The sequence below is a fragment of the Elgaria multicarinata genome, chromosome 1 (genome assembly GCF_023053635.1).
Source record: "Elgaria multicarinata webbii isolate HBS135686 ecotype San Diego chromosome 1, rElgMul1.1.pri, whole genome shotgun sequence".
Lineage (NCBI taxonomy): Eukaryota > Metazoa > Chordata > Lepidosauria > Squamata > Anguidae > Elgaria > Elgaria multicarinata.
In genome coordinates, this window is record NC_086171.1 from 167,200,160 (window position 1) to 167,227,166 (window position 27,007).

General features: G+C 44.1%; 1 protein-coding gene across 5 annotated transcripts in view; it reads left to right on the top strand.

Annotated features, from left to right (window-relative positions):
* The window catches only part of TMCC2 (transmembrane and coiled-coil domain family 2), a 71,360-nt gene that overhangs the window by 16,967 nt on the left and 27,386 nt on the right, over nt 1-27,007 (top strand). For 3 of the 5 annotated variants that reach the window (XM_063142499.1, XM_063142542.1, XM_063142489.1), the window contains exon 1: nt 23,565-23,682. The exons of 1 other annotated variant lie outside the window; for it this stretch is intronic. Coding sequence is in view for 2 of the 4 variants with exons in the window: in XM_063142489.1 (XP_062998559.1) it covers nt 23,602-23,682 (81 nt within the window). In the remaining 2 variants the exon portion in view is untranslated. Of the gene's footprint in view, nt 1-8,246; nt 8,738-23,564; nt 23,683-27,007 lie in introns of those variants that run through there. One more of the 5 variants, XM_063142515.1, reaches the window with a different exon arrangement.

Sequence of the window (27,007 nt, forward strand, 5' to 3'; positions counted from 1 at the left end):
ACCTTTAAGTGGGGAGGCCAGGAAAAAGGACTCAAATGAAGGCTCTATGGAGAATGGCCAAAAGATGTGCTGGGACACATTCATGGTTCATGGGAACATTGCAGATAAGCTGACAGGCTGTCAGCATTGGTGTTAATAAAGGGATTCAGATGACCAACTCCACACATTCAGAACATTTGATGGCGATTGGAAAGCCACACAGGCTAGGCCTGCCTCTGTCACTAATGTTCTAATGTGTCCCCCCTGTGTTTTGAGTGCATGACAAAGGGCTCTGTGCACATACTGATGTACATGTATAGAGCTCCTACGTGCAAAGGGGTGGGTGGGTCCCGATTGGCCAAGGACACCCCTTGTTGGTATGAGCTTACTCTTACTGAATGTGCAACTGTGTGTGTGTGTGTGTGAGTGTAGTTGGCCTCTGTGGTCCTCCTTGAATGCATGGGGTTTTTTTCTGAACCCCTACCAACAATGGAGTTCCGGGGGCTAATGGTAGGGTATCTTCCATATTAGGGAACAGGACTAACCAATGAGTCCTGGACAAAGCTAGAATCACAGGGGTTGTGGTGGGTGGGCAGAGCTCAGCCCCCTTCCCTTTTGTGGCAACCCCCTTGGCTACTGTTTTTGGAGGATACAGGGGGCATGATTTAGCTAAAATTAGGGGGAGGGAGGATTTAGGGCTTGTGGATTTCATAAAGCCCCCTCCTCCTACTTGAGTACTGTTGTAAGTACACAGTGTTAAAAGTCTGGGGTCCATCAAAATGCTCAGACATCATCACTGGGTGGCATCTAGCTTTCCAGTCTAATTCTGGAGCATGGCAGATGAGGTACTAAGGCTCCTTATAGATGGTATTTGATGTGTGAAAAACTAACAACATTTATTTGACAACAGAGAATAAATGCTGGAGGTGTAAAGCCCTGATGGTAATAATTAGCATATGGGGGCAGCCTGTTTAAAGGTTAAACATTCTGAGAGGATGTTTTAAAAACTGTACCAGATACTGTAGGATAAGTTCTCTCAGCATATCCAGATGAGTAAATGCATGTAGACAGGGGGCTTATACATGTTCAGTTGAATGTCTGCATGGAGTCCATGTATATAATAATAATAATAATAATAATAATAATAATAATAATAATAATAATAATAATTTTCTTACCCGCCTCTCCCTCTGGATTGAGGCGGGGTACAACACATATACTAAACCCCATAAAATACATAGAATTGATTAAAAACATATAAAACTAATACATTATTAAAAGGCATCTTAAAATACAACTGGGTAGGCCTGCCAGAAGAGATAATTCTTTATGGCTTTCTTAAATTCCGGAAGACTGTTAAGTTGACAAATCTCTCCCAGCAGGCCATTCTCCAGTCTGGGAGCGGCAGAAGAGGCGTTCCTCTGGGAAACGGTTGTCAGCCTAGTTTTTGCTGACTGGAGTAAATTCTTCCCAGACGACTTGAGTGTGTGGGGCGGATTGCATGGGAGAAGGCGATCCCACAGATAACTTGGACTCAAAGTATGTAGGGTTTTAAAGGTAATAACCAACACTTTATACTTCACCCGGAAACTAATTGGCAGCCAGTGTAGTGATTTTACAGCTGGTGTAATATGGTCACCCCTAGATGTATGCACACAGGGATGATTCCCTCCAATTGGGGAGCCTGCTTTTCTTGATGTTGGAGAGAGCTCTATGAGGATATAGTTGTTCAGGGGTAGACATCCAGCCCAGTGGTGTAGTGGTCAGTTTTGAAGTGCAGGCACTCATCATCACAGTCCCCATAGCCTCACCCCCCAATGAGAGTCCCAAAATTCAAGCAGCTCCGTTGATTCTGATCAACAAACCAGTTCTAGCCATTTTTATCTCCACCAGAAGCAGGTCTTTTGTAAAGCTAATGGGTCTGAATTTTCCATTCAAGACCAAGCCACCAAAACACTTTGCATAACAACAAGGAACAATATATTGTTGCTGAGAAAATCTATTTCCTTAGCAGTTAATGTGAGGGTTGCAGGTAAACTCAGAGGAACTGGAAATTTGAGGCAGGGTGGGGGCAGATCACATCCCTGCTAATTAAAAAAAGTGCTGTTGCAGCATCCCTTCAAGCTCTGGGTCCACTACACCACTGCGTTCAACTGGATGTGTCCAAAAATATTTTGGGGGGGGTCACTGCTGCAGCTGTGATCCTGCTCCCCCTTCCACATGTGTCCACTTCGTCAGTAAACGTTGTGAGAACATGGCTGTTGTCACCATTAATCTTGATTAGCCGTAGGGTACTTTCCTTGTTCACCTTCGGTGAACATTGATTGAGTGGGTGAGGGAGAAGTGGAACTTTGTCTACTGGCCCTGCTCCCAGTGTTGAAGGGCTTGCTGGTTGCACCCACTGATATCCACATGTTCAATAAAGGAAGGGAAGGACCATAGCTTAGTAGTAGAGCACATGCTTTGTGTGTAGAGGCTCCCAGGTTCAATCCCTAGCACTGTCAGGATCCCGGCTTCCCGGTATAAGGCTAAAGTTTCAGGAAAGCTTTTATTGTCTTAATTCCAGTAATTGGCTTTAAGCTTTAGAATCTCAATAAAGATCAGCAGAGAACAGATTACAGTGCAGTTCCTTAACCATGATCAGTATATGGATTTCTCAACAAAAGACCCAAACAGTTTACAGTTCTATCAAAGAAAGAAGACAAGGTTGCTTTTCAGGTGAAAAAGATGTTGTAAACTATTGTCTAAACTCTACTTTCTGTGGCTCTCGTTTAAATACAGGGGAGTGGATGCTAAAGATCACTATCATACATTTGATCCTGGCAGGGAAACCTAGCTTGCAAACACCTGCTACATCTCACCGGACATCTCTGTCCCATCTTCTTTAGTTGATGACACATTTTAGGACTCACCCCAGAAGCCCCCACCCCAGTAGAGTTCTCCTACTGCTGCCCCATTCCCATGGAAGACGTCCCTAGTTGAGAAGCGGAGGCCTGGGTCAAGGTCAGGTCCCCTAGCTGTGGAAGATGGGCTCATCATCCTGAGTCTCACCCTGTCTTGGCTCATCACTGGGTGGGAGCCTTGGTAGCACTTAATTTTCAGTAGGGATGGGTGAATGAGTGATGTTTGAGATTGCTAGGACCCTCCAATGTTGTGTTGCTGCTGGTTTCATGCCCAATTCCTGTTTGGTTTGCAACCTCTGCTTGTTCTGTGCGAATGGGAAATTGAGCATCAAACATGACATTTGCGCAAATTTCTTCCAGACTAAAGCAGGGTTTTCAGTCTGCTGGGGAAATTTACGCAAATTAGAAAATTTGCACAAAATCGAACTGTGAAAGTTGCGCAAATTGAACATGAGCACATGTCTGATGATTTGCAAACTTTTTCGGTATATGTGTGCCTGCAATCATGTTTGGAGCTTTGGACAGGGCATGCTCGCATGTTTTGTGAGCAAAAACTAAACAGTCATGCATCCCTAATTCACATATGTCTGGTTTCCCGCAGCTGGGTCTGGCTCCACAGCATCCCCCTCTGACTCAGAATTGGTGACACAGGCTATAGCTCCCCACAGGCTGAGACCTGGTCTGACTGGCATCCCCAGTTAAAAAAAGGATCAGGTAGTAAGCAATGGACAAGCGTTCTCTCTGAATCCCTGGAGGGCCACTGCCAGTTAGAACAAAAATGGCTTAGTTCGGACGGCACGTTAGTCAATGGTAGACTAGTTAATCAACCATTGCTTAAATAGTCCACTGTTGATTAATACGTCGTCTGTCGGGCAAAAACAACGCTACAGGCACGTTAGTCAATGGTAGACTAGTTAATCAACCATTGCTTAAATAGTCCACTGTTGACTAATACGTCGTCTGTCGGGCAAAAACAACGCTACAGTTGATTATTTCCAAAAAATAGCCAATGGAGATAACTAATGGTTTGCAGAGTTGACTATGCAAACCATTGGGATGGGACTAGATGCAGAAGAATCTCTCCTGCCCATCAGAGCAGCAGCTTGGATCCTTGCGTACCCCTCTGTTGTCATTATTTCCATAACAATGAGGCAGTGGGCAATGATGTTGTAGCCGCCCCCCCGTCCCTGTTGCTATGAAGATGACGGAGAAGGACACATCGTCCTGGAGAGAACTTCTCTGCTGAGAGGGCAGCAGTTGTGTTGGTGGTGCCTCTTCTGTCCCCATTTAGTTTTGATCCAGAGAGCAGAGAGAGCTGACGGTTGCAGGACACACAAGGAGACAGCTTCAGAGCTTCCTGCTTCTGTGGCAACTGCGTGCCAGGGGACACTCACCATGGCCACTGCAGAAGGAGGAAGCTCTGGAGTGGTGTCCCCACGTGTCACACAACCGTCAGCTCTCCCCACTCTCTGGATCGAAACTAAATGGGGATTGAAGAGGTGCCGCCGACACAACTGATGCCCTCTCAGCGGAAAGGTTCTCTCCGCACTGACGCGTCCTTCCCCATTGAGGCCATGGAACAGGGAAGGGGGTGTTGTTGTTGTAGCCGCCCACTTCCCTTTTGCCGTGGCCTCGACAGGGAAGGACACGTCGGCGCCAAGCCATGTGATCCACGGCGCCAAGCCATGTGAGGGAGGATGTCGCTCTGTGCTAACACATCCTTTGCCAGAGGCTGGATCGCACGCCCTGACACAGGAAACCGTTCCGAAGCCTCTTGCTTCTGCGGGGACGGCGCGTCTCCTTCAATGATGGGAGATGCACCACACCCGTTGCTGATGAAAGAAGCCCTGGCGGAGCCATCTCTTCTCTTGACAGGAGGTGGGATTGATCCGCTGTCGTGGCCATTTCACGGCAACAGGCATGCCGCATCTCCCCTCCCTTTCTAGCGCCCCAGTAAGGTAATCTGTGACCTGCGCCGCCATTCAGTGGGGAGGGCCGGGGTGGGGAGACAACAACTCAACAGAGTGGAAATAGTCCACTCCATGGAGCAGCACTTCCATGTTGCTCAAGGGTGCCCTGCAAATAGCCATCCATGGAGTGGTCTATTTTCACTTCATGGACTAAAGTGTTGTCTGAATGCACCCAATGCTGGGCTAGATGGATGTCTGTCCTGGTATAGGGTTTTTTCCTTACATTAATGGGAAAGGGGCCTGCACATGTACAGTTTTACTCTTGTAGGCCCTTTTCATGCTAATCGTAAATGTGCAGATTTCGGGAGTGGGCATGATCCCATTCCATCTCTAAGTGTTCAGTTTATGGATGGTGGGAATATCTGCATAGGACTTGCATTACGATGCTTGAGCAATATAGTAAGCACATGAATCTAATAATTACAATAGGAATTGAGATAACATAAAAAAGAGGAAAGAATAGAACTACCTGCAAGCCTAGTTCTCTTTGAGGTGATAAACTTTTGTTTGGGCTGTTCCATTTCAGGCTGTGGCTGAAGGCTCATGTGACTGAATGGTCCCTCCTGAAAAATCCTCTGTATCATGGGTGGGCAGCTTTGGGTAGTCCAGGGGCCAGTTCCCCCAACCCGGACCTGCTGTGAGCCATGTTCCCACTTCTGCTGCAATGTCAAAAAAGCAAGAAAAGATTTTTGAAGCTGTGCTGTGCTGCTGAAATTCGGCAGCAAGCTGTTATGGAGGCTTAAAACAGACACATTTAGCTTGAAAACAAGCTAAATTTGTCAGTTCTAAGCCTCCATAGTGGTTTGATGAATTTCAGGGGCAAGCCAGAACCTTTAAAAAACTTTTTTCCAGTTAGTTTTTTTAAAGGTGTGTGTGTGGGGGAGACACATTGGTGGACGGCGGGGATTGTGTGTTGCCCACTCCTGCAGAAGTATGTTAGTGCTTGTTAAGAACAAAGGCCTAACAAGTCGAAGCATTCTGTTGGACTAGAGTTTATTATCATTAGCATACTGGTCCTGTTATCCTCTTTTGCATGTAGTACCTACAGAAAAGCTATATTCCACACCCAGAGCATCCTACACAGTCCTAATTCACTTAGGGAACAAGGGCAAATTGACTGCTCTGTCTCTTACAAGATGTCACATGGAACCCCATAGCACACAGGTACCAGAGGAATCCGCCAGGACTGGCAAAACAGATCTCTGGATTTGTTCATGTATGTGTGACGTGACCTTCATCCACATTGGTTGTCTAAATGCAGATACAGATGTGACTCTGCATCCAAATACTGGTGATGGTTGCACGTAGTGTCATGCTGCATATGGGTATCTCTGGACAGAGCCCATTGTATATCACATCACATTGTATATTATACCTTAAAATGATAAAAAAAAGAATGAAAAGAAATCAGAGCTCATTGCATAATGGCATAAATGTAAGAGCTACATTAATCTCTTATATAAGTGCTCAGCCTCAACAAGAACTTTGTGTAGCTGTTGATATTTGTAATTAAATCCATGCTGTCTGCTTTATCAGAGATAGTTTTGAGTAGGCATGTCTGCTGAAAGACCTCTCCATCCCAAACCACTACGTTTCAGCTCCAGTTCCAGTTCTGTTAATAACTATCTCCCTCTGCTGGTGGCAAGTATTTCTTCGATTCTGACACACTTTTCCCCCCATATAAACTTCTCAAAAAAAGGGGTGCGTCTTAGAATCCCGGGTGTATTTATCCACAGCTCTGCTGAGCTGTGCTAGTTGGGGATGGGATGCTGAGAATTGTAGTCCAAAGTCTTTGGAGGACATCAGGTTGGGAAAGCTATACAACACCACCACATTAGGTGAGTTTGCATGTCACACTAAGCCACCTGAGAATAAGCCATGGTAGATTGGTAGGTTGGTTGTCACTCCTGATAGATAATCGGGTGCTCTTTGGCTTGCCATAGCCGCTTCCCCTTCTCTTCTCCCGCCCGTTCCTGGCATGTATCCCAGGCACTTTTGCAGCAGAAATTCTCATTTCTTTGTTCTCTACATCAGCATGCTTTCTGCAATGAGTCTGCTGAGGATGCCAGCTCACAAGGGGAACTTCCCCCTCCCACATCAGACAGCCAAATGCATATAAGTTTCTGAGCCCTTATGAACGTGGCAATGCGTTTGCAATCCTCCCCCCCCCCCACCACTCCATTCAGGGTCTTGTGCAAGTGTGCAGGAGCGCAAGACCACCTATCTGCTCTTTAGGCCAGCATACTGATATCTCTCTCTTATTAATGTCCTTGTCAATTTCATCAGCTTGCCTAAATAGCAAATAACATTTTCTTAAAAGGCTGCTTCATGTATTACCAAAGTAATTATACCTGTCCAAAAAGCCTTCCATTTCGTGCAGCCGCCGGCCACTTTTGGCTTTCTCCCTGCTTCATGCTTGTCACTTCCCTCCACTGGTCTCCATTGTTAGCTGTCAGATATTCAGAGCAGAGATGGGTAAAGATATGCAATTTTCAAAGCAGAGCAGTGAGGTGGATCAGTTAAGACACACAAATTTCAAGGCAGAGCAATGAGTGGGCTGGGTAAATATACGCAACTTTCATGGCAGAGCAGTTAAAGCAGAGAGGAAAACTACACAAATTTCATAGCAGCAGACTTTCAAATGAGCACACTTACTCAAGACTGAAAAAGGTAAATAATAATAAAAAGTTGTGCTCATGTTCAGCACACTCTCTGGTGTCCTTTCGGACATCATAGCAAGCCACCCTGAACATCCCAACAACAAGCCTTTGATTCTCAGGATGGCTTGTTTGTGGAAAACAACCTATGATGAAACATCTGTTTTGGGTTCAGATGTCACAACAAGCTACCTTGAAATAACCCATGGTGAGAACCTACTGGGGTTTATTGTGTTGTGCAAACAAGGTCAATGTGTCATTGGAGATTCAATCTAGAAGTAGTATTTAGTTAAGGATACACTGATACGCTCCTTACAGTGGTGAGTGGGTGGGATGTGGATCATAAGATTAACCCCCAGCCTCTCTGTTCACCAGCCTGTGACACCGGATAACTTGCATCTTACAGTGTCGGAGAGGTACGCTGGCAGTATAAGGCATAAATCCTCTGTTAATGCATTCCAGCCTTTGTGCATCATTACGCTTAGGGAGGGTGTTAGATGTGTGGAATGCGCTGCAAGAGGAGGAGCAGGAGCAGGGAGGCTCGGATTCAGCAGCTGCTGTCGAGTGGACAGGGCTCTTTTCTTTGCAGCGAGAGAGCGGTCATGCAGCATTTCTGTGCAAGGCCAGCAGGTGATGCTGCCGCCTGTAAGAAGAATTTCCACCGTGGTGGTGGGGAATACAGATTTCCCCTCGGTATCTCAGCAGACCTTTGTTGGGTGATGGAAGCATCTCCCTCGCCTGGGGAGGGTGGCGCTGTGCAGACCCCCGCGATGGCAGGGGGAGCGCTCCGAAGGGGGGCATTTTCATGATCTCACTAATCTCCCCTTTGGTGACCTGCCAGGCTTTCCTGGAAGGGAGTGACAGACGGGGATTACTGAGACGGAATCGCCCATCTCTCTGGGCAGCCGCAGGGGGAGGTGGGAGGGATGGGAGTGATTGGTGTTCTACTCGCAGGCCTTAATCCCCACTGGCTGTCACTCAGGCAGCATGGCTTGCAGGCGCTGTCGGATTAATGCAGAATGGAAGCGTCCTGTCCTCTGGGGTTGGAGGAGCTTGTCTGTATGGCTGAAGTAATATTTTCCCTTCCGACCCTCCGCCTTCCCAACAAGAGCTGCTGCATGCTGCGACCCCAAGCAGGATTTGTACATGGTGCCACAGGAGGGAGAGAGACAGAAGGTCACCTGAGAGCCTTCACCCTGCCTGATTCCACGAAATGGTTCATACTCAGGTGAGCATTCATTCTGGACCTCCACCCAGCCCTCCAGGTTGGAGGTTGTGAAGTACATTGTTTTAGCTTTGGAATGTGGAGGATGGGGGGAGGGGCCTGGGTTAGGCAACGGTAGATCAGGGGGCTGACAAGTGGAACAAAGAAGTGAGCGAATGTCATCGGTTTGAAATGAGTTAGTATGGAATACTTGAAATCCAGGATAAGGAGGTTGCAGAATCAAGCCTGGAAGAAGCTTGTTAATGCTTTTCTTTTCTTTTTTTTAAAAAAAAGCATTTGAAAGCATTAATTCAGCAGATTAATCGCGCCACTTCTAAAGCACAAGGTTCAGCCGCCAGCGGTATTCGCTGGAGAATAGACAATTATGGGAGAAGGTGGGACGGTCGAGTCGGGGGCAGATTGGCCCCTTGCTGCGATTTCTGCAGCTCACCCAGAGTGTGGGAAGAGTGATGTTGGCTGTGCTTTGGGTACACTGGGCGTGTGGGATGGTTGCACCTGCGATAAAGCAGGCTGACTGTGCTCTCATGCGGGTGGAGGAGGCAGAGCAGCTGTGCGGATCTATTTACAGTATCTGCCTGGTTCTAGCGGGAGAACTATGGCTTCATGTCCTAGATAGATATATATATATATATATATATATTTAAAAAAACCAAACCTGTTCCTTTCCCTTCTGTTCAAACTAGGATGGCCCAGAGGATCCTTACATTGCAATGGCACCCTTTGTCCACACTAGAGCTACAGCATCCCAGGAAGCCCTTGAATCCATTGATCAGAGTTGTAAAGCAATCCAAATGCATGGGGTCGGGGCAGTATCTGTTAAAGATTGAATGCCATGCTGTGTCCGACCAAAGATCAATCTAGCTCAGCGTGAATCCCTGACCTGAGCCACCTAGATGCCCAAGGGACGCTCATAAGCAGGGCAGGTTTGCAATAGCCATCCCTTGTTGTTTGCCCTCGCATCCGGTGATGGGCAGTGAACCACCTCTGCAAGTGGAGGTTCCATTCTTAGCTACCACCTCCTTCAGTCACTGATTGCTTTGCCCGCCATCTAATCTTAGAAAAGCCACTTACAGTAATGACCATCAGAACACACGGCATAAATGATTTCCACAGGTTAATTATACTGTATGATAGGCTAATTATGATGTGTTTCTTTTTTCTCCCCTGAACCTGGATTTAAACTAGTGGCATTCTCTGTGTGAACCAGGGTAACTTTATTTTCATAGAATCATAGAATCATAGAATAGCAGAGTTGGAAGGGTCCTACAAGGCCATCTAGTCCAACCCCCTGCTCAATGCAGGAATCCACCCTAAAGCATCCCTGACAGATGGCTGTCCAACTGCCTCTTGAATGCCTCTAGTGTGGGAGAGCCCACAACCTCCCTAGGTAACTGATTCCACCGTCACACTATTTTGCAGGGCTCTGATTCCTTAGGCTTATTCCCATGCCCTCCTCTATCCCTATTTGATGGAGGTAGCAGCGGGAGCAGAACTACTGGGACTAGTTTAGATTAGAGGTCAGACACAGTACTCCTCCACCCCACCCAGTCATTACAATGGGTGGCTGGGTTCTGGGGGGTGAAATTCCCACTGCCGCCTGCAAGACTTTTTTAAAGTTTCACCTCTGGCTGTTTGCAGCCACGTTGATCAAGAAACATAGGAAACTGCCTTATACTGAATCAGACTACCCTGTCCAGTTCTGTATTGTCCATACCAGCCTTCCTCATTTGATGTCCTCCAGATGTTTTAGACTACAGCTGCAAGTATTTCTGACAATTAGCTGATGGGAGTTGGAGTCCAAAACATCTGAAGGGCACCAGGCTGGGGAAGGCTGGTCTACCTACCCGGAAGCAGCAGCTCCCGAGGTTTTCAGGCAGGGATCTTTCCCAGCCCCACCTGGGAAGGCTAGGGATTGGACCTGGGACCTTTTGCATGCAAAGCTTGGCTCTGCCACTGTGCAACACCCCTTCCCCACTTGCCTAGTTTTGCTTCTTCCCCTGTGGCCCCCACACAGTTGGTGAACTCTGCCTGGTTTTGTCCCCTCCCTCCCACCCCCTGCCACGATACCGTCAAAGAAGATGGGATAACTTGGCAGGCTCTTAAGTTACTGAGGTTGATTTGACTCAGCCCTGGTTTCACTCAAGGGTAAAGGGAAGTGATTTTGGGGTCAGGGGATGCAAGGGAACATTTGACCAAACATCTGAGGAGTTGCTTGTGTGAGGGCAGGGTTTCTATCTTTTACCTAGGTATATATGACATGGAGGGAGATTGTTTTGCATATTCCGTCTTATTTTGATGGGTACAGGGTTAAAAAAATATTTCACATTTTAATGCAGTTTATTATACTATTAAACATTTCCTACATTTACTGTGACCTTCAGCAATGTCATAGTGAATACCACTCCCCTAGGCAATTATGAGCTGGAAGTATGTGCTTGTTTGAGGGGCATATATAATATTGAGAGAGAGAGAGAGAGAGAGAGAGAGAGAGAGAGAGAGAGAGAGAGAGAGAGAGACCCGGTTTAGCTGACAATAGATTTCATAAGCTGTTCTTTCCAGAATTTGTCCTTCTAGTGAAGCGATCTGGTGGTATTAGCTTTTAAAAGACTTTTACATCTTGGATAGCCTGTGGACCTACTCATTCTTTTGGCATAGAGGATGTCAGTGGCCAGTAATTAGATTTTCAGACTACTGTGCTACCCAGACCAAGATTTCTTGGTCTGAGAAAGAAATCTATTTTAGTCCATTATATGGTCCAGAAGCAAAAATATAGAGGAGGATTTTAGGCTTGTCACTTTGATAGTTACTGATAGCTCTTTAGTGGGGGTGGGATTGTCATGCCATTAGATTTGTGATATCTATCAATTTAGCTGTCACCCAGACATACCACCCTAACATTATGTAGAAACTTGACACTCTGAAACAATGGCTCTCAAAAATGTGATCTTGTCAGATGTCAGGTAATTGCCTGGGCAGGTATAAACCTCTCCCTGGTTCTTCTTATCATATGCCTTGAGCTAGGAGATAGAGTTTCACTGCAAACTCACCCTAGCCCTTCTTAATCAACACAGTATAAATGTGTAATAGTAAGGGCATGGTATCATGTGGCATAAAATTAAAGTATAGATTCCAACAGCTCTGAGTTGGTAATATGAATATAACTCTGTAGTTGTCATCTTAACGCCCCCTGAATGTTTCTTAGTAACCTCATGCCTGTTTTCTTTATTAACTCTGTGTTTAGAAGGGCCAAACTAGATGAGACATGGAAGGCATGAACGCATTTCACAAGTCTGTTTTTAAAGAGGACTAGGGGTGCAGGAGTGAGGAATCTTAGGCCCAGAGTCCCAGTCCAGCCCTCCAGGTTTCCCCAGATGGCTGCACCATGTTGCCATTCCCACCCCCATTTCCCCAATCACCAATCATTGGGTGTTTTCCCAGTCTTTGTGCAGGTTTTCCCCCATTGAAATGCCTCTCCTAAGATCAAGGGGGTGGCTTTACGGCACTGGGTTGGCGCTGCCTCCCTCTCAAACCCCACCCTTTACCTCCCCTGGGGTGGCATCGGGTAATCCCGATGCTGAGAAGGGAGTGCAGGGTTTCTGGGCGGCCATCCGGGGACCGGAGCCACCCCTGCCCTCTTCCTGGTGGAAGGTGACCAATCACAGGTCGTCTTCCACCAGGCACGACTCTGCCGTGCCTCCACTGCGACTCTGGAGTGAGGCAAGGGGCTGTCTTGACACCGTCTTGCATGTTCTCGCCTTGTTCTGGAGACAAAAGTTGGGTTAAGTCTCCGACTTCTTTTCTCTGCAGCTTCAGTGGAAAGCCCCAGGGTGGGTGTACGATGGCAGCAGCGTCGTATAATTGACAACGCACCACTGTACACCCACCTCTGGGCTTTCTGAGCATTTAGACAGCCCCTTAGTTACTGGAAATAAAAGCTGTAAGCAAAAATATGCTGAGGAGAGGTTTAATGATTCTAGATACAGGAGGAGAAATGAGAGACGACACAAAAGTAATGGGTTGAACTAAGGGCCACAGTTAATTAATTCAGGATCTGCAGAGAAGGCAATAAAGATAAGATAACCTGTTTAGTAAAATCCACTAGCCTGATGCTAATTTGGGTGAGTTCTACCCCACCCAGAGAAAGAGGTTGGCATAACTAGCTTACCCTCTGCTCATAGGTCATACCCATTACCCATCCAGAAATGGAGGGTGACCTTCCGGATTCATCCCACTCGGGGTATCCCAACTCTGGGTGGATGTGACAGGTTAGGCGCAACGGCCATCTGCACCTCGTCCACGGGTCCCACAGCCCTGGAAAGCAGGCCTCATGCATGGCCAGTCACTTAAAAGATGCCTCAAGGAGCTCACCTATTAGCGTTTCTTCCTATACCAACCAGCACATCCCGAACTGAGCCTTGCAGGCCGGTTTGTGGAGTGAGATTGTTGCCAATGGCTGCTTTCCTCCACAGATGGAATGATTTTCATCTAGACCACAAGAAAGGGAGAAAGGGCTAAACTTCCTTTCCCTGTGCACAGTGGTCTCTATATTGATTCATGCCTCCTCTCCCACACTGCTATTTAATTAATGTATTTATATTTTTTAAACAGATACTTGAAATGTCTGGATGCATTTAACATGTCATCTCGTCTGGCTTCCAAAAATGTTTCAGTTCATTTTGTTGCACAGCTTGCTTAAGCCCGGCTCTCTTTCTAGCGAATAAAGTTGCTCTAACAAAAATGTGCCCTGCCCTCTTCCTTTCTTCAAAACATTGCCAGCGTACTTTAAAGATTCTTCAGTCATTAAACACACCAGTGGCACGGCTGTCTCAAACTCTGATCAGTTTCAGAATAGTTTGAAGCCTCTGTTGGCCAATGGGTAATCACCCAGATTTAAAATAGCCCCACTGGGCAGATGTCATCAACGTTGTCTCATGGGGAAGAAAAGCTGGCCTGCTTTCAAGAACAGTTCTCTTTCCAGAATGTTTCACGAAAGCATGCAGTGATTGCCACATACATGTGTCCTATCATCCAGCAATGAAATACAATCGCGTTGCCTGTAGGGCGAAGCGTGATGTTTTATTTTGGTCGGGTTCAAGCAGGAGAGTGTGTGATCATGTTGCGTTCTTTGTTTATGCCAACCAAGTCTATTTCGGAAGTCCTCTGCAAGAAAAGTAGGTTAGAAAAGCCAAACTAGGAACAACGTATATAAATGCATAAACTAGAACAATGGGTTTAATTAAACGCCTCTGATGTTTGCTCTGTCCATTGACTTTAGTCAGGACTTTTGCTGCCTAAGGCGAAGGACAAGATGGTGCCCTCTCCCATTCCATGTACCAAAGCCAACTGGACTGGCAGATGAACCTGTCTTCAATATTGATGATGGGACAGCAATCCCCCACAACTCCTGAAGCTAGCGGAATAACTTAGGAGGCACAGGGCCGGCCACATGGCATGCAGGTGTCTCCTCCAACACCTTGCTGCCACCTCCCAGCATCTGCCGCCTGAAGCGACTGCTTTGCCCTGCCTAATTGTAGGGCTGGCCCTGACTTTAGTTAACCTTTACCTTCTGTAAAGCAACTGTTAGCTTCTCCATCTATTTCTGTACTTGCTATCTAAATTGATATATTCTTTTGTGTCCCTGTGTAATGAATTTCCTCTTATTGTGAGGATTAATAATCCTGGGTTCACAAGTGGATTTTGATTTGGGCTTCCTTCCTACATGAAAAGTCTTATAGATAGATCTTTGCATATTTACATATTATTTGAAGTATTTTTACCCTGCTCTGCAGCTGAAAATGGCTCCCAGCATGGCTTACAAATAATAAGACCCTACCCTCAGGCCTACAGTCTAAAAGACGTGACACAAAAGGAAAAGGAATTGGGAGGGAGGAGGCAGGGGAAGGAAGCTCAGGTGCTAGTTCTTGATTACAAAGTCTTTTTGACAACCAGCTGGGATAGAAACAGTTGAGAGGAGTAGTCAAATGTTGCTGGGGTTTCAGCAGAACTGATAGAATGGTCTTGCATCCCATCTCTCTCTCTCTCCCCCTCCCTCTCCCTTTCTCTCTCTCTGTCTCTCCCTCCCTCTGTTGCAGCCTAATGGAATGGCTGTTGCCAAGCCCAGTCCAGAGACCTTGCAAAAAATGAAATCAGCAGCTGACAATAGAACTCCTGGTTTCTTTGTGGCTCATATTGCTAAACTACATTATGTACTGGTTTCATGCCCATCTGCTAAACATTTTCTCAGATCTTCCATTTCATTCAGATTTCTCTGATACTCACAAACAGTGACTCTCAGGAGATGTCTTTTTGATTGTAGTACCTTGATTTCAGGAACTCTCGGAAACGGAACTGTTATTTTGCCTCTATGTCTCCATTCCAAGTCCATCTTGAGTGCCTCTATATGGCTGGGTTTCTGAGAATGTGATGGAGGCTTAGTTTTCTGTCATGCCAATTACCTAATTCCTATAGGTCTTAATACGGTAGGCTAAGGTGGTGGTTACATGCGTGCATGTTTTAAATAGAAGAGTGCCGACTGGTTTCATAAATTTTCAAGGACTGGGTGCATCTCATCCTTGAAAATCCTGGCATGCCTTCAACGAACTGTCTGAGCTTCAGACTAGAGCTTGTCACTTTGGAAGGTCTGGCAAAGTTTGTCACTTCTGACGAGGCATTTTCTTGTTGGCTGGGATCTGGGTGCAGCCATGGCTCCGTCCACCATGCCAGCTGGCTTCTGACCGTGTTGGGTTTCAGGATTTTGCCTCCCCATGCCCTTTTAAAGATTGGGTTACTTGTCAGAGTCGACAACTGTCTGGGGAATGAAAAACTGCCTCAGAGAGCTGAAGGGTTTAGAGAGAAGCTCTTCAGGCACACAAAAACCAGAGCAAGTAAACTTACAGGGGAGTCATCTTTTTCAGACTAGAAAGGAAGACACTGGTGAAGGCAAAAGACTATCCTTGGTAGATATTCTGAAGAACAAACAGAAATTTCCTATCACTGTGACTTATTGGACTAAGGACACTAGTAGAGATCAAGATTGGTTTCACGTCAATTCCAAGTGTATCCTTTGAATTATCTAGCTGTGACTTCCTTAAATTAAATTTTCTTTTTCTCTCCATGGCAGAGGACATTTCTTGGGCTTACCTTGATAATGATGAGGTCTGTGTTGGTAATAAGAAAAGTTGTGATTTAGTAAGTAGATGTATCTCAGGATTCATAGTATCATAATTGCTGATAGTTTCTCAATCTCTGGTGGTGCAAAGTTAAGGTCAACTGGATGAGTTAGTGAGAGGATGGATGCTTATAGGGGTTAAGGCCCAGAGATTCGAGAGATGCAAACAAGTTCTTTAGAAGCAACATTTGTCACTGACCATAGGTTTCTCATTGAGTTTCTCTGTTCCTCAACTTTCCATCCATAAAATGGGGATAATGGCTGCCCTCTTTTTTGTGTGCCAAAGAAACTTGGATGCTTGCTTTACTTCCTGAAGTATGGTTCAGTCCTAATTCTCTTTTATCTCCCTTTGTCTAGTTCCAAAAACTATACGCTCAAAGAAGGCCTTTGTTTTTCACTCAGTTTTTGGTAAGGATCCTGATACACCAAACCTATATAGAAATCCCAATGAACCATCAGGTTTTCTAGCAAAATAGCAAATGTCCTTTTGGCTATTTTATCAGTGAAGTCGGTTGTTATTTCCCTGAAGAATCCTTTGCATGCAGGAGAGTTAACAGAGCTCTGAATTCAAGGGATTAAATCATAGTAATGTGAGCTCTCCAATCTAATTTTTGTTTAACGCTAAGGTGAGGTGAGACTTCTAGTTCCTTAATCTAGAAGGACTGTATTGGCAAGTAAGGAAAGAAGGAATTGGTAGTGTTCCGTGACATTAATTTATTTTCTGACAGAGACAGTTCAATAGGTTGGTGGAACGCTTTGTGTTTACTTTTAATACTATTAATACTAATGCTACTTAGTGTTAGATAACATATTTCAACTTTTCAAAGTGTTTCATATCCATTATCATAGTAATCATTTTTCTATACGTAGTTTTATTAAAATTATTGAACAGTCAATACAAGTTCTGCATAAAAAGATACAAAGCTCTATACCCTAGAATAAAATTAACCACACAACAATTGAAGCAAGAAAATTTCCAGTGAACGTAACATCTAAGACAGATGCTTATACCGTATTTCTTTGATTCTAAGACACACTTTTCCCCCATATAAACATCTCTAAAAACAGGGTGCATCTTAGAATCGCGGGTGTATTTATTATTGCTTAGAATCAAAGCTTTTTTTTCTGTTGGTGGTACTGAAATTAGTGTGCGTCTTACAATCGATGGCGTCTTAGAATCGGAGAAATACGGTATTTCAGAAATCTTTACAGCAACCTTGTGAGATAGGCTAGCCGTATTATCCCCCTTTAGCAGATGGGGTGGAGTGGGGAGAGGGAGGGGGGACTGAAAGAATGGCTAGCCTGAAGAACCTAGTGAAATTTGAACCAAGACCTTACCAGCTCACATTCTTAAACCACAGACTTTGACCATGTTTTCATGCCGGCCTGATTAGAGAGAAAGTACTCTAGTCATATTTTGCAGTTATTTAGTATTAAGAATAGCAGGCTAGTGGGCTAGATTTCCTTGCAATGTAGTGGGAGAATACATATTTTTTAAAAGTTACACTGGAATGAAAATCCCCATAGATTTTGTAAGAAAAATTCCTGGGAGGATAATGGATTTCCTATGAACTCCTATATCTTTGCTGTTTTTTCCCTGTATTCATCCATGTGGAATCAATAGATCTGAGTCGGGTAAGGAAATTGATGAATTATAGATTACAAACAGTGATCTCAATTTTGCCTGTTCGTGGACATGCTGATCAAAGCTAACTCTTCACCAGAGGGAAGAGAGAGGCTAGCCACCAGTGACGGCTTCATAATTCATTTCCCCAATTTGGGGTTTTTCATGAATTGGTTTGTGGCCAAAATCAGAGGCTTGAGGATTGTGGTAAGAGACAGCCCTCTCTTCTCTTTAAGAACATAAGAAGAGCCATGTTGGATCAGACCAAGGGTCCATCTAGTCCAGCACTCTGTTCGCACAGTGGCCAACCAGTTGTTGACCAGGAACCAACGAACAGGACACAGGTGCAATAGCACCCTACTGCCCATGTTCCCCAGCAACTGGTGAATATAGGCTTACTGCCTCTGATATTGATGGTAGCACATAGCCATCAGGATTAGTAGCCATGGATAGCCTTCTCCACGAATTTATCCAACCCCCTTTTAAAGCCATCCAAATTGGTGGACATCACTACATCTTGTGGTAGTGAATTCCATAGTTTAACTTTGCACTGTGTGAAGAAGTGCTTCCTTTTATCTGTCCTGAATCTCCCACCAGTCAGCTTCATGGGATAACCCCGGGTTCTAGTATTATTATGAAAGAGAGAGAGAAATGTCTCCCTATCCCCATTCTCCACGTCATGCATGATTTTGTACACCTCTATCATGTCTCCCCTTACCCTCCTTTTTTCGAAGCTAAACAAACCCAGCTGTTGTTACCTTCCCTCACAGGGGAGATGCTCCAACCCTTGATCATTTTAGTTGCCCTTTTCTGCACTGTTTCCAGCTCTACAATATCTTTTTTTAGGTGTGGTGACCAGAACTGTACACAGTATTCTAAGCAGGGTCCCACCATAGAGCTATATAAAGGCAGTATGATACTGACAATTTTATTCTCAATTCCTTTTCTATTTATGCCTAATTTGGAGTTTGCCTTATTTACAGCGACTGCACACTGGGATAATATTTTCATCGAGCTGTCTTGGTCAGTCACTGCTAGCATCAGGTGTGTAGGCAACAAAACGTACTGCAAATGAGTTACCCCTTAACACACTAGCTATCCTGTCATAAAAGAGATAAAAACAGGTTTGTAAATAAGCAGTCACCTGAGCAAATAGAGAAGCATATATAAACTGAATGACTCAGAGTGCAATCTTAAATATGTTTAGACAGAAAGAAATCCTACAATTCTGAGCATTCCCCAGCCAGCCATGAGGTGAGCTAATAAAAGTGTGAGCTTCCAACACAGTTTCAAGGCTGGTTAAAGTAAAAGGGTGTGCTATTGTGTATGTGGTATAGGAAATCATGCACTTGGGTAGCAGTGATAGAAAATTAGATCAGTTTATCCTGGTCTGTGTTCTCTCTGGCTGTCTTTGTGTCTGAGGCTAAATCACATTCTTAAACATGATTTCTGGTTCTAAGCACCCCAGTTGGAATTATCTCAGGTTGCCATTCACCATTCCAATTTTTGTGAGCTCTGTCATTTAGAGTCTAGGTCAGCATCTGAACTTTGAGTTGTCTTGTTGGTTTTCTTGAATGTGAAAATTACAATAATCTTCCCTTGTTTTGGGATCTGTTCATGCTGGTGAACTGGTCTTGAATGTGTGATGAAGGGCCAAATGAGATGTGGTTGTGACAGATACATGCTGCTTTTCACATATCTGCCCCATTCATATATAAAATGTGGGTGGGGGCCTTACTTTTAAGGCACATAGGGAAAGGCTTACTGCACAGTTTCCTCTTTTGTACCCTAACTTTCACCAATCTGATGCTCCAGCCACTTTTCTCCATTTCTTGCTTCTGGTATCAGACCAGGAAGGGAGAAAAGTAGTTTGAGCAACTGACTGAGGGGAGGGCATGCATAGGAGGGGAGAGAATTCAGCACACACACCTTCTCCCTCATCTTCCCTTTACTGTTAGTAAGACCATCATCCCACACGTTATATGGAAATAGGGCTGATGTGCAAATGACGGCCCTCTCTCCTCTCATTTAGCCTCGAGATAATGTGGCTCGTACTCTTTCTCACAATGCAAGGGTGAGAGGAGCGACCCAGTGAAAAAACAGATATCAGGACTGGTACAAATATGTTCACACAGTGAACAATTGATTTTGTGGTTGTTTTGGAAATGTTGCTTAAAACAGCCTTCCTCAACATGGTGCCCTCTAGATGTTTTGGACTCTGAGTCCAATCAAACCCAGACAGCACAGACAGTGGTTAGGAGTGATGAGAGTTGTAGTCCAAAACATCTGTAGGGCATCGGGTTAGGGAAAGCTGGGTCAAAAAGTTCTAATACAAGTCTAATAGGCTTCAAAGTGTAAAACTGCTTTGGAGACAGGAGAAAAAATCATTCTTGGTGACTTCCCAGGGAGAAGCCAATCAGTGCTATGCACATCCATTTTCTCGTTCAGATAGACAGAACCATTTTCCTCCCAGAACTTTATCCTGAAAAAAGGTGTTTCCAGTGAACATTGTGAGGGTGCTTCTAGAAGAGCCCCACTAGTCTAAAGGTGGTGTGTGTGTTCACCCTCAGTTTCTAACATACCATAGCCCTCGCTGTCTTTTTGTTGGCTATGCTGCTGTAATTATGGCCACCACAATATTATTGGATCTCCGAGTGTTGGAAATAGGGAGTGAGTAAGTGAACGAACGAGGATGGACTTCTCCATAAACGCTATTGTTTTTTAATCCCATAGAAAACTAAGCATTGAAAATGTGTGTGTTGTAGAATACCACGCTTGATTGACCACATGCAGACAACACTTGTGATATTCTAGTATTTTTTTAAAAAAATGTATATTTGTTCCCCTGGTACCGACATGTGATACATCTGTCTGCTGGTCCCACTGTTGGCTGACAGGGACTGAAATGGGCTATGCAGAGTGCATAGCTGGCTTCCTATGCTGAATCATGATTTCATCTACTCCCAGTTTTGTGCTGTGGCGCCAAACCACAGGAAGCTGTCTGGCAGTGCCCTCAATTAACTGAGATAATAAGGGAGCGAAGGCAGATAAGGATTTCTGAGAGAGTATACAGGGAGATTTCAACCTGTTGAAGTCACTATGTAATCTTACTCTCCTCAAAGCAGTCTTTATTGATTTACCAGCAAGTCTAAGCATGCATTGCCATTTCTAGTGGGCCTGGATTGGACACCAGCAGTGATAGTGAAACGTTTGGAGTTCACCTAGTATACAAAAATCCTTAAATAGCCTTCTCCTAAATCCCAGTTGAGGAGCAGCAAATCTTCATGCTTGCTGGATGATCGGGGTTTGTAAATTTGTAGAGGTGACTCATTGTTTTGTCATTGCCTAAGCGACTACCCTTTTATTTAGTTGTCCCTATACTACCAAATCTTTTTGATGATAGACTGTTGTTTTGTCTTTTTAATTTAGACAGATGTACATCAAAAGATGAGACAATTAATTTAAGTGCCCCTTTAACGACTCTAGAATTGGGTTCATTTAAGCCATGCAATCAATCGAAATGTATAGTTTTCACTAAAGTGTTTCTTACACTCGCAAAGCCATTACAAAAAATTAAAAAGAAGAGATACAACACTGAAAGCAAAAACACAATAAAAATCAAGCTGTGAATTACTTGCAGTAGATAAAATTACAACAGTCCTGTTTTTACCCCCCCCCCACCATTATTTGTGATGTTTTGTACTGCAGTAACATTGAGCGTTCCATTATGCTAGAAGCTGTATGGCTACCAACCAAGAAGGATATTTCACAATCAGCATGAAAAAGAAAAAGTTGTTTCCATTTTACTAATGAGGAACTAAGAGACTAATTAAAATAGCCTACCCAAGGTCACTACTTTTTTTCTTGGCGGACCTTCGAGTTGAGTCTCTGGCTTCTGTATTGCAACCTTGCATTTTCATGGCAAGATGTAGTCCAGCAAGACAGAAGCTCCTGAAATAAGCACAATGTAGGAACAAAATGTGGGAGGTTGCAGAGAAATGTGTATAAATCAATAAACCGATGGAGAAACCTGTGTAATTTTTTAAAGTGGGTATCAACATGCTCCCCTGCTTAGAAAATCAATAAACCGATGAAGAGACTTGTGTAATTTTTTTTAGTGGGTATCAACATGCTCCCCTGCTTAGAAACTCTCCATGTTGATGAAAAGCTTATGTAGATGATCAGTTCAGAATTTGCCCCTATCAATTGTGCAGGGTTTGCATGCTCCAATCCAAAGGCAGAAGCACAATACTTATGCCACATGCAATGAACGGAGGTAGCCTTGTTCCCAGGTATATAGCTTTGGAGGGAGGCACGGCTGTTATCTATTTTTATAGATTGGTTGATATGTGCTCCAGTGTGCAAGAAAAGGCGGGCTCAACTTGCAAATGAGGACATGCACAGGAACTGAATGAGTTTTCAAAGTTTCAAATCGAAGTTTGGAGAAGATTCTTGTCATATTTGCTTTAGGCTCAGTTAAAGTCTCACAATTAATTTTGAAGCTTGGCTCCTGAGTGAAAATGTAAGGGCCTTTTTCACACTTAGCCTACTAATCAAATTCAGTTTCTCTGCAAGCCCCCGCATTGCAGTTCATGAGCTTCTGTTAGGATCACATCATGGAACAGGCATGAGGGGAATTCTCCCATCATTAGTGTCATGGTCACTCACTAATAAGTGCCCATGACACTGATGCCAACCACATTCCAGATATTGTTCCAAATTGCAATAGCCCTTCTAGCTTGGGAAAGAATGGCAGTTTCTCAACAATAATAGATTGCTGTTTGAGTGCTGAGAAAACACATTTTCCCGAAACAGAAGTGTTTTCCTGATCTCATGCAACAAATGATTAAAAAAAAGAAGAAAAAGATATATTAACTTTTTAACATATGCAAAATATGTTACAGCAGACTTTCCTAACCTGGTGCCCTCCAGATTTTTTGGACTACAACTCTAATCAGACCCAACCAGTATGGCCAATGGTCAAGGGTGATGAGAGCTGCAGCCCAGGTTGGGTAAAGGCTGTGTTACAATAATACCAGGCCTGATATTGGCATCTAAAGCAGAGATCAACACCATGGAACCTGTGCTTATGTGAAGCTCTAGTTTTGACAGTTGTCACTCTCAAGCAGGAGACTTAACAGACTTTGGCTCAGTTCAGACAACACGTTAGTCAATGGTGGTTTTAGAACTCCACAGTGGAGTATTTACACCACCGTTGAGAAACGTATTGTCTGGCAGGAAAACTCCATGCAACGGTGGAGTTTTTTTGGAAAACACTCCACGCCGAATATCCACGTTGTGCAATGGAAAGAGGGCAGAGGAACTGTCAATCAAACATAATATTGACTTTTATTCAACTCCACGGTAGCACAAATTCACACAACGGCGGAGTTAGAACATGTTGTGTGGAGAGTACCCCCTAAAAACTCAACTGCTGAGTGGAGTTTTCAGTCTGCACTGACTGTGTGATCTGAACTGAGCCTTTGTTTGAAAAGTGTTGCAGGTTGCAATCCTAAATACGTTTACTAGAGGGTGATCCCCATTGAATCAGTGGGGTTTACTTCTGAATAAACATGCTTAGGACTGCTGTGCTTAGTGCTCTGTAGGCCCCAGTACTTTGATGAAATATGCCAATTTGGCATGATGGCTGGGACGCCGCATAAGATCTCTCTGGTTCTGTAATTTGGGGTTTTCTTTCTATTGTTCGGAATTGTTCTCTCCAAAGAGTACACGCTGACTCAAATAAGGCTAATCAGTAATGTTTGTTCTCTGAATGCAATTGGGAGGGGGGGGAAGCAAGCACCAAGGAGACAGAATAGTCTCGTCCTGAGTCTTGGGTGTTCTTTCTGCAGCCGGGTTCGCTCTGTTCTCCGTGGCGCTATCCAGGGCTTATTGTACTTGGCTGCTGATTCAGAAGCTTCAGTTCCCCAGAGAGCAGCCACAACACACATGCCTTCCTCTTCTTTCTTTTTTGATGGCTCGTTTGTCCCCACCAGTACCCAGCTTTTCAGTCCTTAACTCAACTTAATGGCAGAATTTCCCTGCTCCTAGCAGGGTTTGTTATCAACGCTGCTCATGCCAGAAATGCATCCTTCTGAATCTGATTCGTGTCCTGGGAAAAAGATATTGCTGCTCAACTCTCTATTGGGAGTATTTGTAAGTACAGCCCTCTTACTTCTGCTTTGGCGAGACAGAGTGTTTCAGGAGTATCAACCTGTCCAAAAGGAAATGCTAGTATGAGACTTTGGGGCGGCTCAGGTGGGGTCACAAAGCAACTGGTTTCATAAGGCTCTGCAAGACTGCAGCGTTCCTTATCATAAGCTGGGAGATTGCACAATAATGGCTGTGGTTCCTTGGCCAGAGTAGCCAGCCTTGGTGGGTGGGTGGAAGTGTAATAGGGAGGGCGGTGAGTGGAATGTGCAGATCTCCCAATTCATCATGACCGTGGCCTTGGTTCTAAGGAAACTAGTTTCTCTGCTTGGGCAAAAGTAAGCTGCAGTTCCCACTGCAGGCAGCACATTTCTCCTTCTTCTTTCCCTATTTAAGAATATGAAGCACTTTGGCAGCTGCTCTGGTTGAACTGAACAACATTGTCATTTTTGCTCCAGCAGTTGTCATCTCAAGTTTTCGGTGTGTGGTGAGCCCATCCCAGATGGGGCTGTGTTCTAGCATTTGACAGTGTGTGCGTCACATGGAATATTTAAAACCTCCTGTGTGCATTTGTAGTATTAGCTTTTTTATATACACTTGGGGACGGAAGTTTTTGAAACTCCTACAGTTTGAGCCAATAAAATTTTCTCCTTCCAAAAGCCCACAGTATTCTCCTGAATATTCTCAGTATTCAGTGGAGGCTTTTTCTCTCCCCCCCCCCCTTCCCTTTTTTAATTGGCAGGGTCTGGGAAAACATGTCTTAATCCTACTATTTCGAGCATAAGTTGCTCAACCCTGTTCTGATCCTGTCCTGTTTCTAAACAAAGTGATTATTGCTGACCTGTATTTTATTCAGTATTGATCTTCTATTCCCCAACTGAGCCATTGTAAAACAAGGTTACTTAAAATATAGCCCATTGGCCACATTCAAGACACAGAACTCCCTGTTGTTTTGTTTTATTACTCACTGTATGAAGCTGTTCAGCTGTCATGCTGAATGGGGCCCAGAGTTATGTGTTTCCCAGAATGGCTGGTATTCAGCGCTGGAAATTTTTTATTTTAACTCAGTTTTTAAGTTTTGTTTTTTAAATTTCTCTACTATCAATTGAGTTGCTCAAGATGGAAGTCATGCCTGTAGATTCCCAGCTCAATTTTTTCTGATAATGTGTTATCAGGATGTTGCATTCTAATGCAAGTAGCTATATTCACTTAACAGGAGACATCACTCCTGGAGGTTCCTATCAAGGCAGATACATACAATGCTTTTGTTCTGACTTTTATACTGCCTGTTTGGTGCATTCTCTTCCCCTCCTTATTGTTTTATTATGATTTTATTAGAATGTAAGCCTATGCGGTAGGGTCTTGCTATTTATTGTTTTACTCTGTACAGCACCATGTACATTGATGGTGCTATATAAATAAATAAATAATAATAATAATAATAATAATAATAATAATTTTAAAAGGAAACGGATGTGTATAAAGTGTCCATTCAAGAGTAGAGCGTTATGCTATTTCATCTTCAAGATAGAAAGGAAAAAATATCTTAACATGAGTGCATCTTCCATGGACTAATAATGGCCAACCTTTTTCACACAAATGTGCCACAAGGAAAATCCAAGGATGAGGTAGTGTCACTGTAGTTTGTGGGATCTTGTAAACTGCCTTGAGTCCCAGTACTGGGAAAAAGGCGGGATATAAATAAATATAATAATAATAGTACATGAAACAGTATTTAGGCAGCTCCCATCAGTTGGGGTGGTTTTGATGACCTCTATTTTGCTGAGTTGGGTCACAGCCATCAGCCAAGCATGACATATAGGTTGTTGGCTATGACACGGAAAAAATATAGGCAGAACTCTGTACTAAAGTTAAATCCACAGCCTTCTTGTTCCTGGTACCACTGAATAGCTTTCTATGTACCTGGATCACCTTCATCCTCATGAGCCTGCGTGAACATGAATATCTTCCTTGGAAGCCCTTTTCTGAGTTCCTCTGCTTGATGAATTGAAGTACTTGGAGAGAGGGCCTTTTCAGTAGTGGTGCCCAATGTGTGGAATGCCTTCTCAAGAGAGGCTAGCTGGTACTGAGCCTGATATCTTTTCAGTACCAGACAGAGACCATTTTTTGGAAGAAAAAAAATCCAGGCCTTCCAGCATGTCACCTAGCTCAGAGGTGGGCAGAGGTAAATCAGGATCTACTGATCCATCTCCAGGTGGTTTGCAGTAGCTGAGCAAAGGTTTCCAACTTCTAGTGGTTTAACAATACCAGTAACCAGAAGCCTTATTTTCCTCATAAATTAGGTTGCTGTAGTCAAGGAACCTTGTAGGGAAACAGGAGTAGATTTGTCTGTGAAAGGATATGTGGGTGCAGATTCCAGTTCTGGTACTGAAAACAAAATCTTGTGCCAAACACGTGTTCAAAGGCACCTTGCTCTGCAATTCTGTGTCCATCTTCTTAAGTTACCATTCTGCGCCTGGCTCTCCAGTTCTTAGAATCTTGGGGTCCTGGTGCAAAACAAAGTAGATCCCACAAACCTAAAGTCTGTCCTTACATGGTCTAGCTTGTTTTAGGTTGAAATTTTTGTGAATCGCCCAGAGAGCTTTGGCTATTGGGCGGTATAAAAATGCAATAAATAAATAATAAATAAATACTGTACTCCTATACCTCGAAATAAGTCCCACTGTACTGAGTAGGCCTTAGTGCTGAGTAGACACATATGGGATCACACAGTTGTCTTTTATTACTGTAGGCAGCTTTATGGTTTTATTATAACTTATTTGTTTTTATTAGACATTGCTTTTATCATTGTTTTCGCCATCCTGGGAGTCTTTTTAAATTGAAAGGCAGCGTAAAATGTTTTAATAAAAGTAGTGTAATCATCCTATCCTGGGACTGAGCGTGCTTCCAGATGAGGGTTTTATTATGTTATTGCCCTGCTTCAAACATGGAGTTTCTGTGTATGTGGGTGGGGGTGATTTCAGACAACATTGGGTTCATCTACACCAAGCAAGATATTCCACTATGAAAGTGGTATGAAAATGGTATATAAAAGTCAGGAGCCACATAACTGCTTTATAGCGCTATTGAAGTGCACTGACAACTGTTGGGCCCCATTCACACATACCACATACCTCTTTCATACCACTTTCATAGTGTTATATTCTGCTTGGTGTAGATGTGTCATGGGCCCCAACAGTTGTCAGTGCACTTCAGTACCACTATAAAGCAGTAGTGTGGCTCCTGCCTTTTATGTACCGCTTTCATACTGCTTTCATAGTGGAATATCCTGCTTGGTGTAGATGAGCCCATTGTCTTCCATTTGTAACCC